General features: G+C 52.3%; 1 protein-coding gene across 7 annotated transcripts in view; it reads left to right on the forward strand.

The window, feature by feature from the left end:
* HIVEP3 (HIVEP zinc finger 3) overlaps positions 1-27,414 on the forward strand; it is a 449,883-nt gene that overhangs the window by 382,926 nt on the left and 39,543 nt on the right. For 6 of the 7 annotated variants that reach the window (XM_064589326.1, XM_064589332.1, XM_064589327.1 and 3 more), the window contains 2 exons: positions 5,935-11,540; positions 15,511-15,656. In XM_064589326.1, the coding sequence (XP_064445396.1) occupies positions 6,468-11,540; positions 15,511-15,656 (5,219 nt within the window). In that variant the 5' untranslated portion in view covers positions 5,935-6,467. The remainder of the gene's footprint in view (positions 1-5,934; positions 11,541-15,510; positions 15,657-27,414) is intronic. The other variant, XM_064589331.1, reaches the window with a different exon arrangement.

The raw sequence follows: 27,414 nt of genomic DNA on the forward strand, positions 1-27,414 counted from the left end.
AAGACTTCCTGGAGGATCTGGGGTGCTGAGAAGGAAGAGGAAATCCATCTGCGCCCTTGTGATCAAGGTCAGCACTCTTGGGGGTTTTTGCTGAGTGGCAGCCTGCTCTCAGGGTTCAAATCCTACCTCTGCCCTTTCTTGTATCATCTGAAGCAATTGGTGTCACTTTGCTGAGTCTTGGTCCTCTTATCTGCAAAAAGGGGAACTGTGTGAGGATCAATATGTTAATCTTTAGTATAGTTTGGGGACATGGTGGATGCTCCTTTAAGTATTTTGAAAACATTTTCAGTATTTTACTCAGTGCTGGGTCCAGTGCCAGGAACTAGAAATACGAAGATAAATAAAGCCCGGTTTCTTTCCAGTCCAGGGAGACATGGGTTTGCTGGGAAGATGCTGATGAACTCGTTAAGCCACAGACCCGACATCTTAGGCTTCTTAAGGAAGCACCCCTATTTGACGTATTGGATTAGTGGAAAACTTCATCCCAACATAGGTAATCCATCAGACCCTGGTAGTGCCTATTTTCCATGAGTGATTCCAGGCCAGAACCTGTGTGGGTCTGGTTGCCCTGAAAGCTTTATCCAGCCAGCAGTCTGCCTCTCTGGCAGACCCCATGGGACAGACTGTGCCTTCCACCTGCTTTCTCAGGGCCAATACTAACCCCAGCTCAGTTAGATGTGTGGCACAACTGAGCCTTCACAGTTTGGGGTGTTTTTGGTTTTGTTTTGCTTTGTTATTCTAGGCCCTAGGAGGGAATGTGTGGAAGCTCCTGCCTGTGCCCTGAACTCGCCCTAGCACAGAGTGGGATCCTTGCCCAGACACTCTGGGCTCAGGAGCCCCAAAGCCTTGGCTTGGGTAGAGGCCACAAACTCAACATTCCCAGTGGCCACAGTCCAGCCTCTGGTGCTCCCCATATGTTGTACCTCCCGCCTAGACTAAGAATCCCTTCCTTCCAAATCCAACCATCAATATTTTCCCCATCTTCCAAGGCCCAGCTTTTGCATGCATTCCCTAACTCCTCTGTGGGATTAGTGTTCAGATTCCTTTCTCTGCTTGTTCCCTTGGCAACAGCAGTATGTAAACACAGAGAGGTCAAGAACATGCCAACATACCAGTTAGGGGGCGATGCACAGTGAAAGTGCAGGATGGAGAGAGGAGGCTGGGAAGGCTAGGTGGGGCCTGTTGTGGGAGCTGAAATGCCATTGGTTGAATGTCCCTGCAGTGGGGAACTATTGAGTGTTCTTGACAGAGGGAGAGGCTGGGGGAGGTTGACATTTGAAGAGATTTCTCTTTCCACAGTGAATGGTGGGGTGGGGTGGGGAATGTTGGGAACCTAGAGGCAAGGAAAGGAGTTTCATCAGTTTCCCCAAATACCAGGCTATAGAAAAGAAACGTATATGTTAGGTTTATATGGAGAAATTTGTAAAAATAGGGATTCTGGGGCCTTTTCCCCAGAGATTCTTTTTGGAGGATCTGGAATGGGACTAGAACCTGTGCTTTCAGAAAATGTCCCAGGGCATTTCAGGAGAGTGGGGGTGGACTCTTCAATAATGATGTTAGGAAAACTGGATATCTATATGGGAAAAAATTAAGCTTTATCCTTACTTCATTCCTTACAAAAAATAAATGTCAAATGGAGCCAAGATCCAATGGAAAGGAAAGAAGCAGGAGAGGGAAGGATGGAGGGAGGGAAGAATGGAGGAACAAAGGGGTGGAGGAGCAGAGGGAGGGAGGAAAAAAATTAATCCATAAAGGAACTAGAAGAAATTGGGTGACATTCTAGAAAATAATCTTGGACATGAAATCTAAAAGTCCAAAAGGGAAAGATTGATGCATTTGACCACGTAAAAACAAGATTTTTTTGTTCAGAAAAATTAAAAGACTACTGATAAATAGAAATATTTGCAGTTCATATAAAAAGGATTAATATGCCCAATATCAAGAGTTTATGTAAAACAATAAGAAAAATATAATTTATTAGAAACAAAAAGGATATGAAAAATAACTCCCTGAATTAAATAATGGGCTAATAAGTTTGTGCAGAGTTCTAAGCCTCACTAGAGATCAAGAAACACTGGTTTAAGAAAAATAAGATATCACTGTGGTAGGCAGAATAATGATCCCCAAAGATGTCACACATCTTAATCCCTGGAACCTGTGAATATGTTGCCTCTCGTGGCAAAATGAATTTTGTATATATGATTAAGAATCTGGAGGTAGGAGGTGATTCTGGATTATTCAGGTGGGCCCAATGTCATTACAAGAGTCCTTCCAAGCGAGAAAGGGAGGCAGGACAGTCAGATTCCTGAGTCTTGGTCCTCTTATCTGCAAAAAGGGGAACTGATTCAATGTGAGAAGGGTGTGGCTGGCCATCGCGGGCTGGTTTTGAAGACCGAAGGGGCCATGTGCCAAGGTACCAGGCAGTCTCTAGACACGGGAAAAGATAAGAAAAGAGATTCTGCCCTAGAGTCTCCAGAAAGAACCCTACCTTGATTTTAGCCCTCGTGAGACGCCTTTCGGGCTTCTGACCTCTAGAACTGTCCGATGATAAGTTGTGCTATTAAGCCTCTGTCTGTGACTGTGGCAATAATGGGAGGAAACTAATACAGCCATTTTGCCTCTTCTAGTAGTAAATATTAAAGAGATTGGTTATATTCTAGGTAGGAAGGAGTTTGGAGAAACAGTCCTCACACACAACTGGTGGGTGCGTGAATTTGTGCTTTTGGGAGAGCTATTTGTCAGGATCCATCAAAAGCTTCAAGGTACATTCCCTTTAGCCAAGTGGTTCCCTTCTAGGAATTGATCCTGTGGTTACACTCACACGAGTACACAGAGGATACCCTAAGACTTTTTGGGTCTCCAGCCCCAGCACCCTCCCCTCTTCCCTGTTGGGCTGTCCTGACAGTTAGACCTATGAAGCTTCCAGAAGTAGAAGCTGAGTGGTCTGATATATGGCTCATGAAGCTGTTTCTCCTTGTGGTTCTAAGCTGGTTTCTAAGCCAGAGTTCTCTGAGGGCTGTGGCCTGGGTGTCAGACAACATGGACCCCAGGGCCCTTCTGCCACCATCCGCAGATGATATCCATCCTCCCTCTGGCCTGAGGCTCAGGCCCCCGTTGGCCTGGCTCCCAGGCTCTGTCAGGGAAACCCTCTACCTTTGACCTCATGTCACTGGTGACTTTTACAGGCGCCCTTACCAATTCTGGAGAAGCAGTTTTTTCCTCTGTTACTTCAAGTTTACATTAACATTTTACACATACCCTCAGAAGCAGAGAAGGTAGGAAAAAAAACCCATTTTCTTCGTGTCACTTGGTCACAGTGATTAGAAATCATCCTTCTAAAGGAGCTAAGAAGTAAGAGGCTCCAAGGCTAAGAGGGCTTCTGAGTTCTCATAGGTTTGCCCCATATCTGCACCCCCAGTTCCGACTGCCTCTTGTATTAAGAACCTCAGAGCCTGAGGACAAGTGTGGCCCTGGGCTAGTCATGGCCCACCATGACTAGTGGGCTCAGGTGCCTTCCCTGCAGAACAAAGGAGCAGGCCTTCCGGCTCACAGGCCTCACTGACCCCACAGTGTGGATGTGTCCTGGTTGTTCCTTCCTCAGGGGGTTGAGGCAGGAGGGCCCTCCGTGTCAGAGCACTGGGCCCCACTCACAGGTGGAGGCCGGAAGTGGACCCTCGGCATGTGGTGCTGGCCCAGCGAGTCACCTGATGATACAACAGTTACCTGACTGTCTTCCTCATCCACCCCACCCCTCCCACCTGGCATGTGAACTGCTCTAAACCACAGCCTTGGGTGCTTCCCCACCTGCCCCTGGAGAGCCTGTGGCTGGGTGAAGGGAAAACCGCAGGACTTGACCATGTAGGGTCCTCCTTGGCCAACTGACCCCCACTCAGATTCAGTCATGCTGCAGGGTCCCATCCATCCACTGGAAGAAGCAAAGCTTACCACTAGCTCGTATTTTGGGGGTGCTTTGAGATCCTTGCACGAAAGGGTCAATAGAAATAGTAAGTATTGTAAACCCTTTACTATCCATACACAGCACCTGGGGGCCTCCACCAGGAGTTCCAGAGAATAGTTCTCTCTCCACAAAGCACGTGACCTCTGGCTTGTCCTACCTTAGCTTAGATAAGCTGGGCCTGGGGTAATACCACCATCATGATCTCCTCAGCCTTAGCTGTGCCCCCCCCCTCCCCATTTCTCCTGTCCAGCAGCCGCAGCAAGTTTAGAATATAAGTTGAAAGGCCTCCTTGGCTGTTAAGCTTCTAGACACCTGCAGATGCTCTCCAGGGATATAGCCACCGCAATGCCCCCTGGGGGCAAGCCAGTGCTTTCATGACACATGGAGCCGTGCACTGGTGCTCACTGAGCCACAGAAGTCATAGAGGACATTTATTCACCGAGGCAGGGGACGAGCCCTGGCCAGGGGTCAGGAGGCACAAGGTGGTCTGACCCTGCCGCCATCCCTGTGCAAGTTTTAGGGAAAATCACGTCATCCCTCTAGCCTCAGCCTCCTCATCTGTCGAGTGAGGGGATTAGACTAGACACTCAATCTCTAAGACTCCATTAAGAGGCCCTGGTGTAATTTCAGTCCCCCGAGCAGAGATGAAAAATTTGTACCAGACACCCAGAGACAGCACTTGGGCCTGCTTGGGGTCACAAGGTAAATATGGATTATAAGGAGACCGTTCATTCCAGCTTGCCTGGGACAACCCTGATTTCGTCCTGTTGCTCCCCCATAATTATTAGTCATGCCTCTTTCACTCTCAAACGTGCCCCAGTTTGGATGATGCTATCTTATGTGGCCACCCTACTGACAGTAATATGAGAAATGAGATTCCTTGGCCTTCCGCACACTCATCCTGCTTTGTGAGGCTGCCTTCTCTGCCTGAGTTAGAGGAAGACTTTGACTTGCTCAAAGAAGAGCTTTTGCTGAGTTGTGACCTTCTGTTGACAGAAGTCAGTCACTGCCTTTGCTGGAGAGCTGTCATTTGAAGATGTAGGTGACTTCGTGCGCCATTCACTGCCCCTGTCTGAAGTACCACATGAAAAAGTTCTTTGCAAGCAAGACTTTGCTTCCTGCAAAGAACTTAGATATGTCTTCCTCTCTGGCTATAAGGGCCTGGTGATGGACCCCATGTCCCTCTCCTTTTTGGTTGCCAGGAAAAGCTGGAGGAACCTGCCAGTATGATCCTCCCAGCTGTTTGGCAGAGTAGCCATGGCTATTGTTAGACTGTGAATTTGCACCAGGCTGGGGCGGTGGGTTTTAGCTTTTCCGTGAAACATGGGCTTGGGTTAGCAAGGGCGATAAAACCATGAATGGTGCCCCTCATGGATACCTTCAGAGCCCAGGGCCAGAGAAGGAATAATACTAACCTGAGAATAATCTATCCCTTGGAAAGCCCATCCCTCAATAACGCCCCAGCACCTCCTCCTACACCAGCTGTGGGACCAGCCCACATTTGTCCAGCGGCATCCATATCCATTATCATGTTGATCTCCATTGCAGCCCCAAGGCACAATTGAGGCAGGACTTAATGTTATCCCATTGTATAGATTGGGCAGTGGAGGCTTTGGGAGTTGAACCTGCCTCAGAGTGGAAGCGAGACCTCCCATCCCCAACTGCCCTGTAGTTCCCAGAGGCCTGCCCCCCCACCACTTCCTGCTCCTACCACCCCACATAGCCACAGTCCTCAGAACCACAGGTGGCATTCGGGTCACCCAACACCACTGTGAATGCGGGTGAGGGAGGTTCGAGCCATGCTCAGGTGCATGGAGGCGGGGGCTGTGACCTCTGGTCAAGTGTCTCCCGTTAATCTTCTAGGGATATCACCGTGTCTCGCAGAGCCCGAGCTGCACGGGTCATGGACACGTTGCAGTAACTCTCTCTTCTCTTGTGTGTATGTGTGTATTCTGTGTGTGTGCTTTCATCACTAGAAGAGCGTGACTTCCCCTCTGTGGCCGCCGATCTCCAACACGGGACCCCAGGGGAGAAGGGGCCGGACGGAGCTGCCCGAGGCAGCCAGCGTGGCTTCCCCAGCGCCGGGACCAGGGATGAGTGGGCCGTGCCTGCAGATGTCTCTAGCCTCCGACCGTTCGCATAGCACACAGGGGACTTGTGGGTGGCCACTCGCCACTGCCAACTGAAACAGTATGATGGCGACATTGACATCCTTCATGACGTTTCTACGACAGACATTCAGGCAGAAAGTGCCGGCGCGTTTTCTGTCTTCAAAGTAGAGGGCCATGCCTCACCCATGTGAATAGTTTGGGCCCTGATGACCTGCTCTGAGTCCACTCGCAGCCAGTGACACTTGCAAAAAAACTCCCAAAGCCCATCTTGGGTTTGGCTTCCGCAGCTCTTGACCAATGTGGCCAAAGCCAGACGCCTCCTTGGGACACTTGGATTATTCATAAATGCAGCCTGCCCCAACCCTCCCTGAATAGCATCTGAAGTCTCTGTGGGGGTCATGGATCCTGAACAAAGTGTCAAGGGCACCAAGAAGGCTGAGGGAAGTCCCCGGAAGCGGCTGACCAAAGGAGAGGCCGTGCAGGCCAGTGTTTCGTCCAGCGCCCCATACGCAGGCAGCAGCACGGCTGCCCCCCAAGAGGGCCCCCTCCAAGAGCTCCTAGCCCCGCAGCCCTTCCCGGGCCCCCCGTCGGTTCTTAGGGAGGGCTCTCAGGAGAAAACAGGCCAGCAGCAGAAGCCCCCCAAGAGGTCCTCCATTGACACCTCCATCCCCATCTCGCAGCTTCCGCAGCACCCTCTGACACCAGCATTCATGTCGCCTGGCAAACCAGAGCATCTCCTGGAGGGGTCCACGTGGCAGCTGGTCGACCCCATGAGACCTGGACCCTCAAGCTCCTTCGTGACCCCTGGGCTCCATCCGCCGAGCCAGCTCCTCTCTTCGCACGCTTCCATCATCCCCCCTGAGGACCTGCCGGGCCTCCCCAAAGTCTTTGTGCCCCGTCCCTCGCAGGTGTCCTTGAAACCCCCAGAAGAGGCACACAAGAAGGAGAGGAAACCACAGAAGCCAGGCAAGTACATATGTCAGTACTGCAGCCGACCCTGCGCCAAGCCCAGCGTGCTCCAGAAACATATCCGCTCGCACACCGGCGAGAGACCCTACCCCTGCGGCCCCTGCGGCTTCTCGTTCAAGACCAAGAGTAACCTGTACAAGCACAGGAAGTCCCATGCCCACCGCATCAAAGCCGGCCTGGCCTCAGGAGTGGGCAGCGAGATGTACCCCCCGGGGCTGGAGATGGAGAGGATCCCGGGGGAGGAGTTCGAGGAGCCCACCGAGGGGGAAAGCACGGATTCGGAAGAGGAAACGGGCAGCGCGTCCGCCCACCCCGCGGAGCTCTCCCCCAGGCCCAAGCACCCCCTCCTGTCCAGCGGTTTGTACAGCTCCGGGAGCCAGGGCTCCAGCCACGAGCGCTGTTCCTTGTCCCAGTCCAGCTCGGCCCCATCGCTCGAGGACCCCGCTCCGTTCACGGAGCCCTCGTCGGAACATCCCCTGAGCCAGAAACCCGAAGACACCCACACGATAAAGCAGAAGCTGGCCCTCCGCTTGAGTGAGAGGAAGAAGGTGATGGATGAACAGGCGTTTCTGAGCCCAGGCAGCAAAGGGAGTACAGAATCGGGGTATTTCTCCCGCTCCGAGAGCGCTGAGCAGCAGGTCAGCCCCCCCAACACCAACGCCAGGTCCTATGCCGAGATCATCTTGGGCAAGTGCGGGCGGATTGGGCAGCGGACCACCATGCTGACGGCCACCTCCACCCAGCCCCTCCTGCCCCTGTCCACCGAAGACAAGCCCAGCCTGGTGCCTTTGTCTGTGCCCCGGACGCAGGTCATCGAGCACATCACCAAGCTCATCACCATCAACGAGGCCGTGGTGGACACCAGCGAGATCGACAGCGTGAAGCCGAGGAGGAGCTCGCTGTCCAGGCGCAGCAGCATGGAGTCACCCAAATCTAGCCTCTACCGGGAGCCCCTGTCGGCCCACGGCGAGAAAACCACCAAGCCCGAACAATCACTGCTGAGCCTCCAGCACCCGCCCAGCACCACCCCTCCTGTGCCTCTGCTGAGAAGTCACTCAATGCCTTCTGCCACCTGCACCCTCAGTACCCCCCATCACACCTTCCGAGGTAGCTACTCCTTCGACGACCACATCACCGACTCGGAAGCCCTGAGCCGCAGCAGTCATGTGTTTACCTCCCACCCCCGGATGCTCAAGCGCCAGCCGGCCATCGAACTGCCTTTGGGAGGGGAGTACAGTTCGGAGGAGGCGGGGCCCAGTAGCAAAGACCCAGCCTCCAAACCCGCAGATGAGCCGGAAGCCAAGGAAAGTGAACTCACCAAAAAGACCAAGAAGGGTTTGAAAACGAAAGGGGTGATCTATGAATGTAACATATGTGGTGCTCGGTACAAGAAAAGGGACAACTACGAAGCCCACAGAAAGTACTACTGCTCGGAGCTTCAGATCTCGAAGCCCATCTCTGCAGGTGCTCACGCGTCCCCGGAAGCGGAAAAGAGTCAGGCTGAGCACGAGCCCTGGTCCCAGATGATGCATTACAAACTGGGGACCACCTTGGAGCTCACTCCGCTGAGGAAGAGGAGGAAAGAGAAGAGCCTTGGGGATGAGGAGGAGCCACCTGCCTTTGAGTCGACGAAAAGTCAGTTTGGTAGCCCCGGACCATCTGATGCTGCTCGGAACATTCCCCTGGAGTCCACCAAGTCACCAGCAGAGCCGAGTAAGTCAGTGCCCTCCCTGGAGGGACCCACGGGCTTCCAGCCAAGGACTCCCAAGCCAGGGTCTGGCCTAGAGTCAGGGAAGGAGAGGAGAACCATATCCAAAGAAATTTCTGTCATCCAGCACACCAGCTCCTTCGAGAAGTCTGACTCTCTGGAGCAGCCCAGTGGCTTGGAAGGGGAAGACAAGCCCCCAGCCCCGTTCTCCTCCCCTCCACCCACCCCTCACGGACGCTCAGCCCACTCCCTGCAGCCCAGGCTGGTCCGCCAGCCCAACATTCAGGTCCCTGAGATCCTGGTGACCGAGGAGCCCGACCGGCCAGAAACGGAGCCCGAGCCGCCCCCTAAGGAACCCGAGAAGACAGAGGAATTCCAGTGGCCCCAGCGCAGCCAGACGCTTGCCCAGCTCCCAGCTGAGAAGCTGCCACCCAAGAAGAAGAGGCTGCGCCTGGCAGAGATGGCCCAGTCATCGGGGGAGTCCAGCTTTGAGTCCTCCGCACCCCTGTCTCGTAGTCCCAGCCAGGAGGGCAGTGTCTCCCTGAGCGGGTCCAGCCGTTCCGCTTCCTTCGAGAGGGATGACCATGGAAAAGCCGAGGCCCCTGGGCTCTCATCTGACACACGCCCCAAACCCTTGGGCACCCACATGCTGACTGTCCCCAGCCACCACCCGCACGCCCGAGAGATGCGGAGGTCAGCCTCAGAGCAAAGCCCCAACATTTCCCATTCGGCCCACATGACCGAGACACGCAGCAAATCATTCGACTATGGCAGCTTGTCCTTGACAGGCCCTTCTGTGCCGGCCCCGGCGGCCCCCACGGTCCCCGCAGCCCCGGCGGCCCCGCCAGAGAGAAGGAAATGCTTTTTGGTGAGACAGGCCTCTCTGAGCAGGCCTCCAGACACCGAGCCGGAGGTCGCCCCCAAGGGAAGACAGGAGAGCGAGGAACCAAAGCCCTCATGCAGTAAGCCTTCCACCAAAAGCTCCTTGCCCCAGATTTCCCCAGCGGCCACCTCACACAGCGGGCCCCCAGGAGGCAAGGGCCAGGTGCAGGACAGACCCCCGCTGGGGTCCACTCCACCCTACACAGAAGCCCTGCAGGTGTTTCACCACCCCATCGCCCAGCTCCCCCTGCATGAGAAGCCGTACCTGCCCCCGCCCGTCTCCCTTTTCTCCTTCCAGCACCTCTTGCAGCATGAGCCAGGACAGTCCTCGGAATTCTTCTCCACCCAGGCCATGTCCAGCCTCCTCTCCACACCATACTCCATGCCCCCTCTTCCTCCCTCCTTATTTCAGGCCCCGCCGCTTCCTCTTCAACCTACGGTTCTGCACCCAGGCCAGCTCCCCCTCCCCCAGCTCCTGCCTCACCCAGCCAGCATCCCCTTCCGGCAGCCCCCTTCGTTTCTCCCCATGCCCTACCCGGCCTCGTCGGCACTCTCTTCTGGATTTTTCCTGCCTCTGCAATCTCAGTTCTCGCTTCCGCTCCCTGGGGATGTGGAAAGCCATCTGCCCCAGATCAAAACCAGCCAGGCCCCACTGGCAACAGGAAGCACTGGCCTCTCCCCCACCTCGGAGTACGGCAGTGATGTCCAGCTGCCCCCTGGGGTCCCCCCAGCCAGCTGCTCAGCACCCACGTCAGCCCCTCCGCCGAGCCTACCTGCCTGTCCAGACACCATGGTGTCCCTTGTTGTGCCCGTCCGCATTCAGACCGACATGCCGTCCTACGGGAGCGCCATGTACACCACCCTCTCCCAGCTCCTGGTCACCCAGTCCCAAGGCGGCTCAGCAACTGTGACTCTTCCCAAGTGCGAGGAGCCCCCGTGCAAAGGGACGACTGTGTGTGGGACAGGTGTGTACGAGGCCGGGCCTGGCTCGGCTGGCGGAAGTGAAGGGCAGAGCAGAAGCTTCCCGACTCCATACTTGAGGGTCCCTGTGACGTTCCCAGAAAGAAAAGGCACTTCCCTGTCATCAGAGAGTGTCTTGGGCCTGGAGGGGAGTTCTTCAGGAGTCGGGGGGAGCAAACGCGTCCTTTCGCCAGCTGGCAGCCTGGAACTTACCATGGAAACCCAGCAGCAGAAAAGGGTGAAGGAAGAGGAGGCTTCCAAGGCAGATGAAACACTCGAGCTGGTAAAACCGTGCAGTGTGGTGCTGACCAGCACGGAGGACGGCAAGAGGCCAGAGAAATCCCACCTGGGCAGCCAGGGCCAGGGCAGGAGGGAGCTCGAAACAGTGTCTAGCCTCTCCTCAGATCCATCTGACCCAAAGGAAATGACTCCCCTTCCTCACGCCTCACTGCCCCACGCGACGGCCCCAGGCTCAGAGGTGTTGAAGGAATACGCCCAGCTGTCCGGGAAGCCTCACCGAAGAGGGCTGCCCCCACTGAGTGTGAAGAAAGAAGACTCCAAGGAACAGCCTGACCTCCCTCCACTGGCACCTTCCAGCTCGCTGCCTCTGTCAGAAACGTCCCCCAGGCCAGCCAAGTCACAAGAAGGTACGGACTCAAAGAAGGTACTGCAGTTCCCCAGCCTCCACACGACCACTAATGTCAGTTGGTGCTATTTAAACTACATTAAGCCAAATCACATCCAGCATGCAGATAGGCGGTCCTCTGTTTACGCTGGTTGGTGCATAAGTTTGTACAACCCCAACCTTCCAGGGGTTTCCACTAAAGCTGCTTTGTCCCTCCTGAGGTCTAAGCAGAAGGTGAGCAAAGAAACATACACCATGGCCACAGCTCCGCATCCTGAGACAGGAAGGCTTGTGCCATCCAGCTCCCGCAAGCCCCGCATGACAGAGGTAAGTCAGCCTTGCTTTTCTTCTCCCCTCTGAGTTTTAAAGCCCCTGCAGAGCTTTTAAGGCCACAGGCCCCTCAAGTTCTATTTGCATCACTAGGGCCGGATGTGTGGGCAGATGTCCCTCCCCTGTCAGCTGTGAGTGGCCACCTTATAAGAAAACGTACTTATTGGGTTTCTTTGTCAGCGTGTCCTTCACATCACCAGACTAGATACGTTTCAATAAAATAAGCTTTAAAGTCATCCTGCTTTCCCATTAGCTGCTATTGTAAAATCAAAGACACAGTCTGAGACAGGGGAGATAAAATTCTCCAAAAGACTGAGTTGGAAAACTTGGCTGATGGAAAGGCCTGCAGCAATTTCAAAACTTTATGCTACTCCACATATTCCTCCCTGGTCCTGTTAGCCTTTTCCTGCTTTTCTTATTCTCCACACCTGCTATTTCCATTCTCTGGTACCACTCAAAATCTTCCCACTCCCCGAGTTTCTAGAATTTGACACAAACAACTCCTGAAATACCCCTGCTTTCTCTCCATGAGCAGGATGTAGCCAACAGAGCTTGGCCACAGGGTTCCTCGTCACCACTAGGGGGCAAGATCACTCACAGCCTGACCCATCTGTGTTGTGTGGTAGCTCCAGGCCCTGACTAAGGTCACGTGTACTCCTCCAGTGCTCTGACCCGAGGCTGCTCCAGGAGCCAGAGAGCGAACTGACCCCTGCGAGTTCAGGGAGTTTGAAACTTGATAACTCCCCCTTTGCCTCAGATACATGACACCCCCATACCCTGATAAGTCCAGCCTAAGCATGCAGGCTGTGCGAAGGTATGCCGACTTGGTGTTTGTGGAATAACAGTTGGTCTTGTAGATTGAGTCGCCTCGGTGTGCCAGGCGCTGTGCCGAATCCAGTCGGTGCTTCTCTCTACCTGTGAGGCAGCAGGACCATCTCCCATCTCTAGATGAGGGACCCAAGGGTCAGAGGGTGAGAGATGTCAAGGTCACGTGGCAGGTATTTGGCACAGCCAGAATTTGAACTTAGACCTCTCTGACTCTGGACAATCGATTTTTCTTCTTTCTCTCATTGGAGGAAAGAAAACCGTAAAAGTGACTGCAGATTTTAAAATGTTCATCAGTGTGTCTTCAGACCAGACACTTTGATCAAATCTGGCCTAAATCCACTAAACTAAATTCATATCACAGACACATGAACAAAACTGTGTTCGGGAACTCCTCCTATATTCATCTTCTCTTCTTTTATCACCCAGTGAATTCTGTGCACCGAATTTGTCCTTAGCTCAGCTGGGTATTCTTCACAGGATTGTTTCCGAGATTTAGTCTCTGAATATCCTTGTCAGTCCACAGACATCCCTAGATGAGATTTCCACGTTTGCCATAAACATCGTGACTGATTTCTCTCCAGCGTGTCTTCCTGGCCACAGCTACACCCAAGATTCTGTTGTAATTATATTCATACTTACAACTTCTCATGCCCCTGTTGTGGGCCAAGTTGTGTAGAACTTTACTTGCAGCCTCACAACCACCTTGAAAGTTAGGGAACTGTATCACCATTTTATGGATGAGAAGGCCAATTCACAGAGAAGTTAGGTAACCTGAATAGGACCGCACAATAAATGACAGAGCCCGGATTCAAAACTAGACCTCACTCCAAAGCCCTTTCCAATGATCTGGACTGCCTCTCTGTTTGAATGTGACTATACACTAAAAGTCCATGTAAGAAAAAGGAAGAGTTAATTTAGCTTAATTGAGTTTGGCCATCTTTTATTTAAAACAATGCTTTCATAAAATGAGCTGAAACCTGCAAATTTTTTCTTGGAATAAAACGCTAGATTCACTGGCGTGTTTCCTGCCAGAAGTGCACCCATATGGTGCGTTCGTATAGCTGCATGACCCACTGCTTCATGCCTTTCTACAGTTACACACCTCTCTCTCTGGCCTCTGCTCACCTAGTTCCAGTGATGGGGAGCTCACCACCTCTTGGTACAACCCAACCCATCTTTGGACAGTGCTTTAAGAAAGTTCTTTACTGAGCTGATGTTTGTCATCTTGTAGCTTCCATCCTTTGTTGTTGCTCTGTAAAGGCCCTTTGGGCTATCTTACCATTTTAAAGATCTTCCAAACTATCTTCATGTAGGTCTAGGCCACCCTATCAGGTTTCAGTTGGGCCACAGGTATTTTTTTCCATATCTAAGCCCTGAAGAACCCACAGCTTAGTGACAAAAGTCACTTTGCAGCTACATTCCATTCCCCAGTTTCTCCTGCTTTTTTTTCTCTTGGGGGTCATTTTGACAACCACATATTGCAGACAGATTGAGAACAAGGACTCCAGTGCCACATTTCCCCAGTTGGAATCCCACTACCTCACTTACTAGCTTTGTGACCTTGGGCCAGTTGCCTCTTCTGTCTGTGCCTTGGTTTCCTCATCTATAAACTAGAGATATTGAAAATACTCAGCTCATAGGGCTGTGGAGATAAGTGAGTTAAAATATACAAAGTGGAATAGTGCTTGGCACACCAGCACTCAATAATCATGTTTATGATTTAAAGACAATCATATTACTGTCTTTAAAAGCCAACATGGATTCCTTGTCCCCCTCTCAGTTCTAACAGTATTTCCTGATAGGATGGCACATTGTCACCCAAACCAGCCTCCAGCTTCGCACAGACATCATAGCTGGTTGTGAGAGAGAAGTCATCCATCGGCCTGTGGCAGGCCCCTTGGTCATTCCACGGGTGGGTCAGATGGCAGGCCGAGATAGGAGTGAAAACAGCATGCTCTGGAAATCCATGGGCACTGCCCAAAATCTGCTGCCTTCTGCCAAAGCAGCAGTCCGTAGCCTTGCTCGATTTCCACTCCTCATCTCCCATCCTGAAGAGACTGTTTGGGGGGTCCCTGAGTCATACACGTTGGCCCTGGCATGGATCTTCAAGACGATCTAAATCCCCTCGGAGGTGAACTAATCCCAGAAAGAGAAGTAATCTGCCTGAGGGTGGCTCCGCTTGAAGTGTGGCCTATATCGTACTAACACCCAGATCCCCTGACTTCCAACCAGCTTCCTGTCTGCTCAGGCCACGCGACCCTTATAGGGGCAGGCGGCACTGCTGACCCCGAGCCTGTGGCTTAGATTGTCCGGGCACCAGGAGACATGGGTCCTTCTCCCAGGGGCCGGAAACATGACCTTAATTGACAGTGACGTGAAGTAGGAGAGTCTCACTCTGGGCACGGCTGGCCCCATCCCCCAGCCCAGCATCAACTGCTCCCTCTTCAGGGGTGTGCCCACCCGGTGCTCCCATCAGGGGGTCTAGAGGACCTGTTTCCCTCCGGAGCCCGCTCTCACCACTGAGGCCCGTAACTCTGTGAAGAGAATGGGTTCCCTTAGACTACCGGCCAGAGCCTGCACACCGCCGCCGCCCCCCCCAAGTGCATGCCCCTCAGTGAGTGCACAAAGGCTTGCTCAGGGCCCTCAGGAGACCTGCACCCATGCCCTTAACTTGCAGGGTGACCTTGATTTTCTGATCTGTAAAAGAGAATTGGAGCAGCTAATCTCCGGGGTGGAGTCACCATCTCTCACGCACCTTCTCTGAGGCAGGCCCTGTTTTGGGTGTGGGGGTGACTGAGGACATCAGGATGAAGACCTGTCCCCAGAAGGTTCTAGACTAGTGCAAAAGGGAAAGCAAACACAGCTCCCGTGGGAAGGCCTGGTCTACCCTGGAGAAAGTCCTGGTGGGAGTCCCGGTTTTGACACCAACTAACCAGGTGGCCTTGAAGAAGGGAGTTCAGCTCTCTGTGGATCCATGTCCTTCTTTCTGCCGGCTGGAGCTTCTAGCATGTCTTCACAGGGTGGAGGGAAGAGTGAGGGAGCCACACACAGTGAGGTGTAAGCATGCAGCACCATCGACGGCCCTGTTCCAGTACTCCCAGTTAACGGCAGTGATTTTGTCATTCCTGCGGTGGGCCAGGTTCACCTCCCTTCGCTGGTTTCCCCGGAAGGCCAGAAAGATCTAGCTAGAGTGCAGAAGGAAGAAGAGAAGCGAGGGAAGCCGGAGGAGGACGCTCCTGCCTCCAAAAGAGGGGAGCCAGCGAGGATCAAAATCTTCGAAGGAGGGTAAGAATCACGTTCGGTTTGCAATGTTTGGTTCTTCCTGTGGAGGAAGAGGTGGTACCGTCTGTGGTGAGAGGCGGTGAGCGTCTCCCCAGGACGGGCTGTGCCCACAGGCGCTTTCCAGCAGAGGCCACCTTCGTGGGACTCGCAGGCCGCCTCTGTTTCAGAACACCGGGCTCCCTGGCGGGGGATGGGAGCTGGCTGCGTGCTGAGGACTGGAGCAGTCTGGGTCTTTCTCCAGCTGGCTTTCTAGTCGCTGCACTGGAGCTGATAGCGTGCTTCCTAAGTCCTGCCCGGACTGCCATTTACCTTGGTGTGTGTTCCCCAAAAGTCACCTCTGTCCTGCGCAAGCAGCCACCTTGGCATGCCTTTCACAGGGGACTCGGGCTCTGCCCACAGGCTGTTCGCGGGGCTGATGATGAAGGCACTGCTCACTCTGGCTGTCTACACTGGTCTCCATTCGGGGTCCAGGACTCAGTGGTTGGTAAATATTTGGAATATCATTGCTGGTTGTTTTTTTTTTACTGTTGGTGCTTATCTTTGGAAACCCAACGATCTAAACATCTCACAACTCACACTGTGGGGCCCTCTGGGCTTCAGAAGGGTGCCTTGTTGCGGACTTGCTTCGTGGAAGTTTTGTGCAAGCTGTGTTCTATGTGACCACGTGTTTGCTCCCTGGGGTGTGGTGTCTGTCTCAGGGTCCTGTGTCTGTGTCCCCAGTGTGATCAATGCAGCCCTCGTCCCACCCAGTCCCAAGGGACGATAGCATGAGGGAACACCTACCTCCCAAGGAGGAGAGTCCTCATGAGCACGAGCGCCAGTCAACACGGGGCCTGCCAGCCTCCAGAGCCTGCGAGTGCCTAACTCACAAGGTCAAAGTGGGAGGTGCCGGATCCCTCTGTTGGTTTGGGACAGCGGAGACGGCCAAGCTCCCCAGGGCCACCGGAAGGCATCTTCTGGTATCAGTGAGGAGCAGGGACTATCAGGAGAGGGGGTGTTTGGAAACAAAACTTGGGGAGTTGGGTTGTCACAGTGACATGGAGGGGCTCAAGGATGGCAAAAAATAAAATAAAATAAAAATGCAGTGGTAGGGATACCACCCTCCAGGGGAGAAACATCCTGTGTAGAGTTCCAGGAGCAGCTCCATTGGGAAACACTGGACCTAAGGTTTTTCAAAATACTAAGCCTCTTTCTGACGGAGGACACACCACTTTTGTCCCTGCTATTTGAATAGAGCGCCCTCTGGTGTCTCTATGTCTCATCTGAGGCCCTGAGGGGCTCCTGAGGGGTAGCTGGCGTGCACGAAGAGGTTGGCTTCTTTCTTGAGAAGAGCTGCCTCCAGACAGGAGGTGGGGTCCCCGAGGCAGCTCCCCGCTGCTCTCGTTTCCCTGGGAAGCCTGAGCCCAGGAAGCAGAGCTGGCAGGACCTCCCCTATCCCAGTTACTTCACAGCTCCAGCTCCCTGCTGGAGTCTCCGCCACAGGGTCTGCCTTCAGCAGAAACATGAGAGGCTACGCCTGAGTCCCCTTCTCTTGCTACAGCCTGGGCCTTGGGGCCCCCTCCCCCACTGCCCATCCAGGTTGTCACTTAGTCCCACCTACTCTGTTCTAGAATCTCCCTCTCTTTCCAGGCCCATCCTCCCTGCCCCTCCCACCCACCTCTCTCCCGCTCAGACGAGCCCTCGTGTCTCCAGCTCGGTTTCCTCATCTGTAAGAGGGGAAACGACATGCCTTGTGGGTTGGCAGGAGATCCTGTCTTCCCCCACATAAGGGTCGTGGTTCATGATGCCGACAAATGGGCATCAGAGCATTTTATCTCGGCTGGAGCCACCCACCTTGTGTGTCCCCCTCCGGGATGATCTGACTGTTCGTCAGGCCCCCCTCATGCACTCAGCTCGCCACGTCCAGTTGGAGTAGTTTGGGGTCATGTAGCGTCACCCGTCAGATTCTCTTCTCCTGCAGCCCAGCTGTCCCATCGAGGCCCCTGCTGCGCCTCCCACCCCCCGCTTCTGGCGACCGCTCTGTATTCATGGTTCTCTGGGGGCTGCTATCCGCCCCCAGGAATGTTTGGAAATTTGGGGGAACATGTTCTAGGCTGCCATGTAACTGGGGACACCTCCAGCATTTCATGGATGGGGCCAAGGATGTGACCATCTGTTCAACCAGCCAGGAGACCCCTTGTCCCCCTCAAACTGCCGAAGGTGTCCCCCACCCAGAAACTGACTATATCCTTCATGCACACCCATCTGAGGCCACCACAGTTTTGTCTTAGACTCGTTTCTTTCTTTTTTTCTTTCTTTTTCTTCTTCTTTTTAACACAGCAAGTGTTGCTATCACTCTGGGACCTCTTTGACAAGGGTCTGCGGTGGGCTTCTGTTCCTAGGAGTCACTAAGAGATCTAGGGTGATGGAGACTGAGAGAGGAAGATGAGAAATAGTCCGTTGTGCACTTGCCCTTACAGCTTTCCCCCAGAAGTTTCTGTTCCCGTGGCTTGGCCAGGGCGAGCCCCCCACGGCCTTACCTGCCTCAGTGAGAGCGGAGGAGGGCACTCCCGTGCACATGGGGGGCGAGAGATATTCGGTCGATAGCACTGACTACTCCAGTGTGTCTCACATCCGTCTGCAACTTGTTGTTTTTACTCAACAGTGTTGTTGAGATGTATCCTTGTTGATTCACGTAGATCAAACTCATAGCCAAAAGTCGAGAAGCCAGACACAAAGAGTAGATGCCGTGAGCCCCACGCTCATGAGTCTTTTTATCACTAGTCAACCTACTCACTAGTCTCCCTATCTTTCGTCTTGACCTCCAACCCAGCTATCGATCAATTAACCAATCCATCAAGGAGGAGCCATTTATTCAATGCCTTCAATGCCCGAAGATGCCAAAAGCCAAGGGGGTAAACCATGGTTCTGCCCTCAAAGTGCTTGGAGACTAGTTCAGGTGGCAGCAAAGGCCCGGTGCTGAGGTGTGGACTGCTAGTGTTGAGATGCTCCCAGCAGGCAGGGACCTCTGGGGCTGGACAGCCAGAAGGAGCCCCCTGGACATGGTGGGGCTAGGCCTGGAAAGGTGGGTGAGGCTGGGACAGGCGGAGAGGGAAGGTAGCTCGGTCAGCAGTCTGGGTGAAATGGTGACTTGTGTACCTGGTCAGTCGAATTGATTTCTTTTGACCCTGAGTGTTCTCCCTTGTCAGCATCATCTATCTCCTCTTCAAACCTTGTCACTGTGCCAGCAACTCTAAATCTGGGTCTCCAGATAGAGCCTCACCCCTGAACTATATACTCTTGCTTCTGATGCCTCCTGGGCCCCTCGGTTTCAATGTGTGCTAACCAAGCCACCAACAGAAATCTTCTTCTGCATCCAGATCTCAGATGATGTACCCAGACCTTCACACTCGAAACCTTAGTATCATCTTGGGCGCCTTTTCCCCTGATCCCCCTGCCACTTCCAATTAGTCCCCCAATTCTGGTGTCCACAGAAAGTGGTTCATGACTCAGCTGTGGTCTCTGGTCTCCCTCTCCCCAGGCTCCCATGTTGGTGACGTTGAGTGTCTTTGATCATGGTTCTGCCTGTGTCACACTTTGGCCCCAGGGCCTTCTATGACGGCCTTATCTACAGAACCCAGTTAAAACTCCACCTGATCTTCTGGGACCCACAGTCTGACCTGCCCCTGTTGTACTTCCGCCTCTGGGCCTACTGAGCTCTGTCTACTGCCAAGTCCTATCCAGCCTTCAGAGTACTCAACCCTCTCTTTTAACTAACCTCCTGGGTCCCTCCACACTCCCTGGTTCTTTGTGTTACTTCTGGAATAACCATGGCACTGAAATGCGTTCCAGGGCCCCTCTTGACTTGGGTCCTAGGGCCTTGCTTTGTACACACTATGCATTGGTTCCTATTTATTGCATTGATTTCCTGGCATACAGGCGCCCCCCGCCCCCTGCTTTGCTCCCCACCACTTCCACACCCAAACAAAGCCTGCATTTTCCAGACAGCCTCTGGGAGTGCCCATCAGGAATGTGTTGCTCTCTCACCCAGCACCTATGCATTCGCCTTGGTTAGAAGGGCTCCTTTGTTAGGGAATGTTGTTTTCACTCATACAAAGTTATATTGTTCATTGAGGGTAATGCCTATATTGTCCTAACTCAAGTTCACTTGTTGCAAGGAAAGCTGGGAGCTTAGCTCCAAGGGCTGGTGTGGAAGGAGAGACTGGGATCAGTAAGAACTACTGGGCTGCTGACAGTGGTCATCCGAACTTTGACGGATGGGGAGGTTGGTGCTTCAATCTGAAGGGAATGATGAATCGGACAGTAAGAGCTGGAGAGGCCAGGCCCCGCTAGGGTGGGGGTCTTCAGAAAGGTGACCATGGGCAGGGAGTAAGGGATTGAGGGGGGAGCAGTGTTTAGAGAGGTGGCCCAGCCTCAACTCAGAACTGGAATCCAGGGCAAGGAACCGAAGCCCTGCTGTGCAGAGGCCAGTGAGGATGGGTAAGGTGACTCATGGGCACGGGGTTGCCCAGGGCTGCCCCTGAGCCCTTCAGGCCTTTAGCAGGACTCCATCCCAGGCTCTGCCAACTGCAGTATTCAGCGGCTGAGCTGAAAGAAGAGCAGCTGGGCTCCTGTCAGAGGGTGCTGGGTCCCATCTCTTCTCGCCTACCCCAATTTACCCCAACACATCCCTTCAGCCATTGCCCCTCTCCTGGCCCATTCAATTCAGCGTGTCCAAACATAAATTTTCCCACCTTAAAAACACTCCTTTGACTGAAGGGCCTGTATCACCAGATTTTTCTGCTGCCCTTTAAAGAAAAACTCCAGAAGGAGTTAACCATACTTGCTCACCTCCATATCTTTCCTCCCTTGCTCTCTCAGTCCATTCCAGGTGGGCCTTTGGGCTCATCACACCTCAGAACTCCTCTTATCAAGGTCAACAGCACCCTCCACCCTATAGAATTCTGTTCTCCCCTGACCAGCCAGCAGCATTTAACATAGTTGATCCCTTCTCCTTCCCCCTTCCTTGAAACCCTTTGTCCATTGGTTTCCAGGGCGCCATCTTTCTTGATCCTCTTCCTTTGCCAGTGGTACTTTCTTATCATCTTTGGTGATTTCCCATCATCTCCTGATTTCTAAACATTAGGGTTCCTAGGGCTCGGTCTCCAGTATTTCCCTTTTCTCTAAAATCCCAAGGTGACTATCTATACTGTCTGTGGGCTGATGACTCCCAGACTTGTATGTCCAGCTGGACTTCTCCCCAGGGCTTCGTGTCAGGTCTCCAGCCATCTGTGTAACTTCCACTGGTGTGTTCAGTGAACTCATCCTTAGAACAACACACACACATGCTGAGAACCACAGTGACTCATCAGGTTCTTGGTACAGTTGTTAAAGAATTTATTTTAAAAGTTGACTTAATTCGGGGCGCCTGGGTGGCTCAGTTGGTTAAGCGACTGCTTTCGGCTCAGGTCATGATCCTGGAGTCCCTGGATCGAGTCCCGCATCGGGCTCCCTGCTCGGCAGGGAGCCTGCTTCTCCCTCTGACCCTCCCCCCTCTCATGTGCTCTCTCTCTCATTCTCTCTGTCTCAAATAAATAAATAAAATCTAAAAAAAAAAGTTAATTCAATATTGCTCCATTAGAGAGAGTTATATTTTTAAGAGATGTGCTGTTCTATCTCATGTATTTTCATTTCTCCTAGCTGAATTTATTTTATTCAAGCCTAAGAGCTCATGCGGTATACCCAACGCACATTTTATGGTGCCCCCATATTTTTTAAAGTGTGTGTGTGTGTGTTTATGAAATAGTCGCTTGAAGAGAATAGTTTTCATTTTAAAAAATTTAAAGGTTATTTTCTTAATAATTTTTCAGAATCCCATTTCTTCTTGGACTTTGAGGCCTACAAGTTTATCATTATTTTTCTTCCCGAATTTCCGAACTTCTACTTTGCCTGGCCCCATCTCCCTGTGAACTCTAGATTAAGGATGATGTTGAACTATGTCTTTGGTAATATTTGTTATCTCTGTAATATGTCTTGAACACATTGATGAAATTGTGAATCAAATAAATAGTGCTAAGTTGGAGCTTTGGGGATAGGTGTAAGCAATAAACTCATCAGGTAAACCACTCTGAACATCCACACTGGTGCAAAAATTGCATATTGCTCAAGAGTCGATAATGTACACGTTGTACTGTGTAACGTAGAAGAAACTGTGTCTATCACCACACACTCGCTGAACGTCCTTTTGAAAGTCTTATAAGTGGCCAGAGGTAAAAGGAGTATCTTTTGAAAGAGAGAAGTAAACTCACTTGTTCACATTCTGCACAGCCAACTTTATTTTTCCAGATGTTCAGGCCCCAGACTGCTCTGTCTCATGTCCATTAGCAAATCTTGTCAACTCAACCCTTGAAACCAGATCCAGAATCTGCCCATTTGTTTCTTACCTCCTGGGTCAAGCCACTGCCATCTCTCACAGTGTCCTCCTATAATCTCCTGCATCCCCCCCTTTCCCACCACAGTGTATTCTCAACCCAGCGACCACAGGGATCCTGTTTAAAGTCAACAGACCTTGTTACTGCTGTCCTGCACCCTCCACAGCCCTCGAAGGTCCTATGTGTGCTGGCCTTAGCTTCTCCCTGGCACACTGGCTGCCACTCTACCCCTGCTCCCTGTGCTCCAGCCAGTGGCCTCTTTGTTCTTTGTCAGACATGCTTCTGCCTCAGGGCCTTTGCACTTGCTATGCCCTCTGCCTGGAACACTTTCCCCAGGAATCCCATGGCTCCCTCACTTCTTTTAGTTACCCTTCAGTGAAGCCTTCTCAGACTACTCTCTTGTGCCCTTCTCTGCCATTTCCTCTACCCCTTCCCTGTGGTTTTTTTTCCATGTGTCTACTAGTTTGTTTCTATTTCCTCGACCAGAATGTAAGCTCTGTGAGAAGGCAGGAATTGTATTTGGTCATTGTGGTATCCCTGATGCTGAGAAAAGTGCCTGGCACATAGGCAGTACTAAAGGATGTTTACTAAATGAAGGGATCTTCCTCCAGCATGGTCAGGAGACTGTAGGTGAGGGGCAGGTCCCTGGACTCAGCAGCTCTTAGAATCTGTGAGCAGGATCAAGGCTCTGGGTCTCAGGAAGGAGCAAGGACAAGAGTCAGTGCTGAACCAGGCTGGGCACCTGGAGTTAGGCCTGATCTGGGGAAGGTAAAGTCAGATGGTCTCAGTGATGACGCCAGTGTCTGGGGTTGGCAGCCAAGGTCGTTTGCATGCTGACCTCTCCTGCAAGTGTTAAAGGTCAAAATGAAACATGTGATGCCAAAAAAGGGCTGGCTCGTGGGCTGCCAGTTCCCAGGCTGAGCAGATCCCTTGTGTTCTGGCGGCCAGAGAGAAGTGGCTCCAGATGCCCGGCTCTGGATGTGGGGCCCTGTCTTCTTCCTGAGAGGGCCCCAGTGCCCTGATCTCTCCTTAGTTCTCAGACTTCTTCCTGGAAGTGTGGACGTGTAGCTCTGAGTGTGGCCCCAGTGGGCTGGGGAGTGAATTGTCCAGCCCCATCACATGTGCCCACACTGGGTTTTGTTCTCCTTTTCCTCCTCCCCAAATCCTGTTGCTCCATCTCTCCTGGGAGGGGTGGGAGTGGAGCACGGAAGGGCAGGATATGGCAGAGTCCACGTGAGACATCAGTGGCTGAGATGGGGATGTAGCTATAGGACTTCCAGTGAATCAAGTATGGGAGGGTGAGAAAGAGAAGCTTGGAATTAAGACGACTGCCCCACTTCCGGTTCAAGTGACAGTGGCTGGATGGTGATGTCACTTACTGAGATGCACAGGGAGGGGAGAAAAGAATGAGAAAGAGGTTTGGGGAAGGGGAGATCCAGACTTGTTGGACATGTTAATTTTGAGATGCCAGTCGTGACAGATGACAGGTGAGCCTGGCATTCAGAGGTCAGGCCTGAGCTGGAAATACACACTGGGATATGTATTTGTCAATGCACGGATGCTACTTAGGGGATGGGTCTGGAGAGGGTCACCTGAGGAGACAGAATGAGAGAAAAGGAAAGGACATCCGGGACCCAGCCCGGGATCTACCAGCAGTTAGAGGCCAGTAGAGACAAAGCTGCAAAGAGTTTGAGAAGGAAAAGCCAGAGGACTAGGATGACACCCAGCAAAGCGAGAAGTCCTAGAAGCCAAGAGCAGAGGGTGTTCAGGGAGGAAGTGGTCAGCTGTGCTGAGTGCTGCTCAGAGGCCCAGGAAAGTGAGGGACAGGCAGAGTCCATGGGATGTGGCCACAAGGGGGGTCTCTGGTGGCCTGGATGGGAGCTGTTTGTGTCAAGGCGGAATCCCAATGCATGCGCTGAGATGAGGAGTGGAGGCATCAGAGGTAGGTAAACCTCCATCCAAGAGGCTGGCTGAGGAGGGAAGTGGAGAAACGGTGGAATGGAGAGAGTAGAAGGTTTAAACTGAGGGATCCTGGGGCTGTTAGGCATGGCTTCTAGCAAGGGGCAGAGTGCAGGAGCAGGGCACTGGAGAAGGGTCAAGGGGGCGGGGCCACAGCCCTGTTGAGAAGGGGCCACCTCCTCTGGAGCAGGAGGAGGAAGGATGCTGGCTACCAGGCGAGCAGGTTGATGGTTTGGACTGGGAAGCAGGGAGGGTTCTCTCAGACCCAATCCAGGCTCTGGGTCTTGGCCAACAGTAGATTTGTGAATGGCTATTTTGAAAACAAGGGCAGGAAATTTCTGTCCCCAGGAAACCACTTAAGATTCTTGGGAAGGTTCTTCCTTTGTGAAGATTATCCCCTCAAATAAGAATATAGGCACACCTCGTTTTACTGGGCTTCACTTTATTGCACTTTGCAGATCATGGCTTGTTGATAAATGAGAGGTTTGAGACTTGATGGAGGAAGTAGCCACAGATGGGGTGGAAAGAGCAAGAGAACTAGGATTCCAAGTGGAGCTTGAAGATGTGATTGAAATGCTGCCATCTCATGATCGAACCCGAATGGATGAGGAGTTGCTGCTTTGGATGAACAAAGAACGTGGTTTCTTGAGATCGAATCTCCTGCTCGTGAAGATGCTGTGAAGACTGTGGAAATGACAACAAAGGGCACATTGAGTTGATGAAGCCGTGGCAGAGTCTGAGAGGGTTGACTCCAATTTTGGAAGAAGGTCTGCTGTGGGTGAAACGTTATCAAACAGAGTTACATGCTGCAGGGAAATCGTTCGTGAAAGGAAGAGTCAAACTTCATTATTGTCTTATTTTAAGAAATCACCACAGCCACCCCGGCCTTCAGCACCCACACCCTGACCAGTCAGCGGCCACCAGCACTGAGGCAAGACCCTCCACCAGCAAAAAGACTGTGACTCGCTGAAAGCTCAGATGATGGTTAGCGTTTCTTTAGCAATGAAATATTTTTAAATTAAGAGTTATGTGCACCTTTTAGACATAATGCTATTACACATTTACTAGACTACATACAGCATCCGGCAAACACAACTCTTGTATTCACTGGGAAACCAAAAACATTCATCTGTCTTGCTTTATTGCGGGGTCTGGAAGTGAACCTGCAGTATGTCTGAGGTATGCCCAGATCGGATGTTAGTCTAGTGAGGTCGACTCAAAGTACTGGCCTGGCATCCTCCTCCTGAGGACTCGAAGGACTTCCCAGGGAACGCTCACTCCAGGCATTAGAGAGAGCTGATTATGTCACTACGAAACCCAAGTCACGGACAATAAAAAAAAGACAGCATGAAAGCAAAATGGAAACGAGAAAAGACATATTGATCATAGGGCAGACTGAGTGTCTATGTGGGCTGGGGCCAGAGTCCCCGGAGCCCTGAAGACTGTCAGAGAAAACCTAAATGCATCCTATTAAAATTTAAAGGAGAATCCTATTTCTCGAGCGGACGATGCCCCCTGAGTTCCAGTAGGGGATCTAAGGTGGCACGGGGCTCAGCCGGAGGGGGAGGGAGTGCAGGAAGTGGGGTCCTCACCCCAACCCACTGTGGCTCTTGAGAGCTGAGGACACGGCATCCACTAGGCTTGGATGGGTGTGACTGAGTCCTGGCCTCTCCTGTCCCGGGGAATCCGGCCCAGCGCCCAGGAGGAAGCTGGCTTCTCCCTGTCTCTCCTTCGGGAACAGTGGCCTCTTAGGGACACAGTGACATGCACACACTCTCATTCTTTCTGGTTTTAATTTTATTGAAGTTGCACAGGCACAGAGTTTAAAGAACGAATTATTTCCATACATTTTGTTTCTTTGTTTACCCTTCCGTCTCTAACAAATGGGCCTGGGTTGCTACCACGGAAGCATTTCGGCATAACTAGCGAGCCAAGAGCCTCTCCACATGCCCCCCGGGCCCCCCGTTTCCCCGGCCTCTCATGAGAATGGCACACACATAATTCACAGTCAAGTCACATAATGACCCGTGGTTCCTTTTTCTTTCCTGTACAACTTTTCTATTTTCTCTGTGGATAAAAGTGGGTGTGCGTGTTCACTTATTTTTCCATATATTTATTACTAATTCAACCCTCAAATTCTCACCTCACCGAAACCCCTTCCAGACATTTGGCTGCACGGGCCACTGTGTAAACTCCATGGTGCTGACACAGCCCCTCCCGTATCGCCCAGCAGCTCCCTCTGCCCAGTGCCAGCTGCCACCCCGGGGTCTCCCTTCACCCCCGATGCCCAGAGAATCTCTTCCTCCTGTATCGGATCTCCTCTCTCTGCAAACTTACCTCTTCCTTTTCCTCACCTGCCTCCTCATTTTCACAGAGACCATCCTTCAGTAGGGTCTTCTGGAGAAAGGGTCTCTGACGGGTGAGGGGTTTTGGGCACTTGACATGACTGAAGATGTTGGAATGTCTTTATTCTGTTTCTCGGTTGCTCGAAGTGTAGAATTCCAGGCTGGAAATCACATTCCTTCAGAGTTCTAAAGGTGTTGCTGCCTTGTCCTTGGGCCTCCGGTTGCTGTCAAGAGTTCCAAATCCGTTCTGGTTCCTGTTCCTTCCATTCCCCGCGACTGTCTCTGGATCTTCCCTTCAAGCTCAGTGTCACAGGCGTGGCTCCTGGTGCGGTCTCTCTGAGGCGGTGTCTCTTCCAGTCTGACAACTCAGGAACTTGAGCTTCACAAAATGGTCCTGCATTGCTTCCTTGATGACTTCTCTCCCCTCTCTCTGGATGTCCTGGGATTCAGGGCTTGGACCTCTTGGCTTGTTTCTCCGATTGTCGTACCTCTCTGTCAGATTTCCCATCTCTTTGTATTTTTGCCCTACTTTCTGGGTACTTCTCTCCATTTTGTCTTCCGGCCATTTTGTTCTTTTCTGCTATTGCATCTTTAATTTTCAAGAGTTCCTTTCTTTCCCTGGATGTTTCTCTTTAATAGTATCCTATTCTTATTTGATGGATCCCAGTACCTTCTCTTATCTCTCAGAGGCTGTTAATGTTAGTCGCTTTTGGTTTTAGTTTTCTTTTCTACCTGGTTTCTGTTCCCCTCAGGTTCCCTTTGATCCATGTGTTTGTCCCTTTTCTCAGTTGTCTGGTGACCTCTGGTGTCTTCGCTTGTTTAAGAATAGGAGGCTCACAGGTGACCGGCAGCTCCAGGTGTGAGAGAGGCTCATCGACAGCACGTGTCCTGGTAGCTGCCCATCCAGGCCCTTCCTCTGGGGTCACTGCAGTGACAGTGCCTTTAGGTCTTTCTGCTTGGCCAGAACCCCCGTGAAGGCTCCAGTTTCCTGAGTGAAGGGTGTAGAGTTTCTATTTTGGGAGCCACAGAAAGGGAAAAGGTGGGAGG

The sequence above is a fragment of the Mirounga angustirostris genome, unplaced genomic scaffold (genome assembly GCF_029215605.1).
Source record: "Mirounga angustirostris isolate CCGP_5_RB_7025 unplaced genomic scaffold, mMirAng1.0.hap1 SCAF_4, whole genome shotgun sequence".
NCBI lineage: Eukaryota > Metazoa > Chordata > Mammalia > Carnivora > Phocidae > Mirounga > Mirounga angustirostris.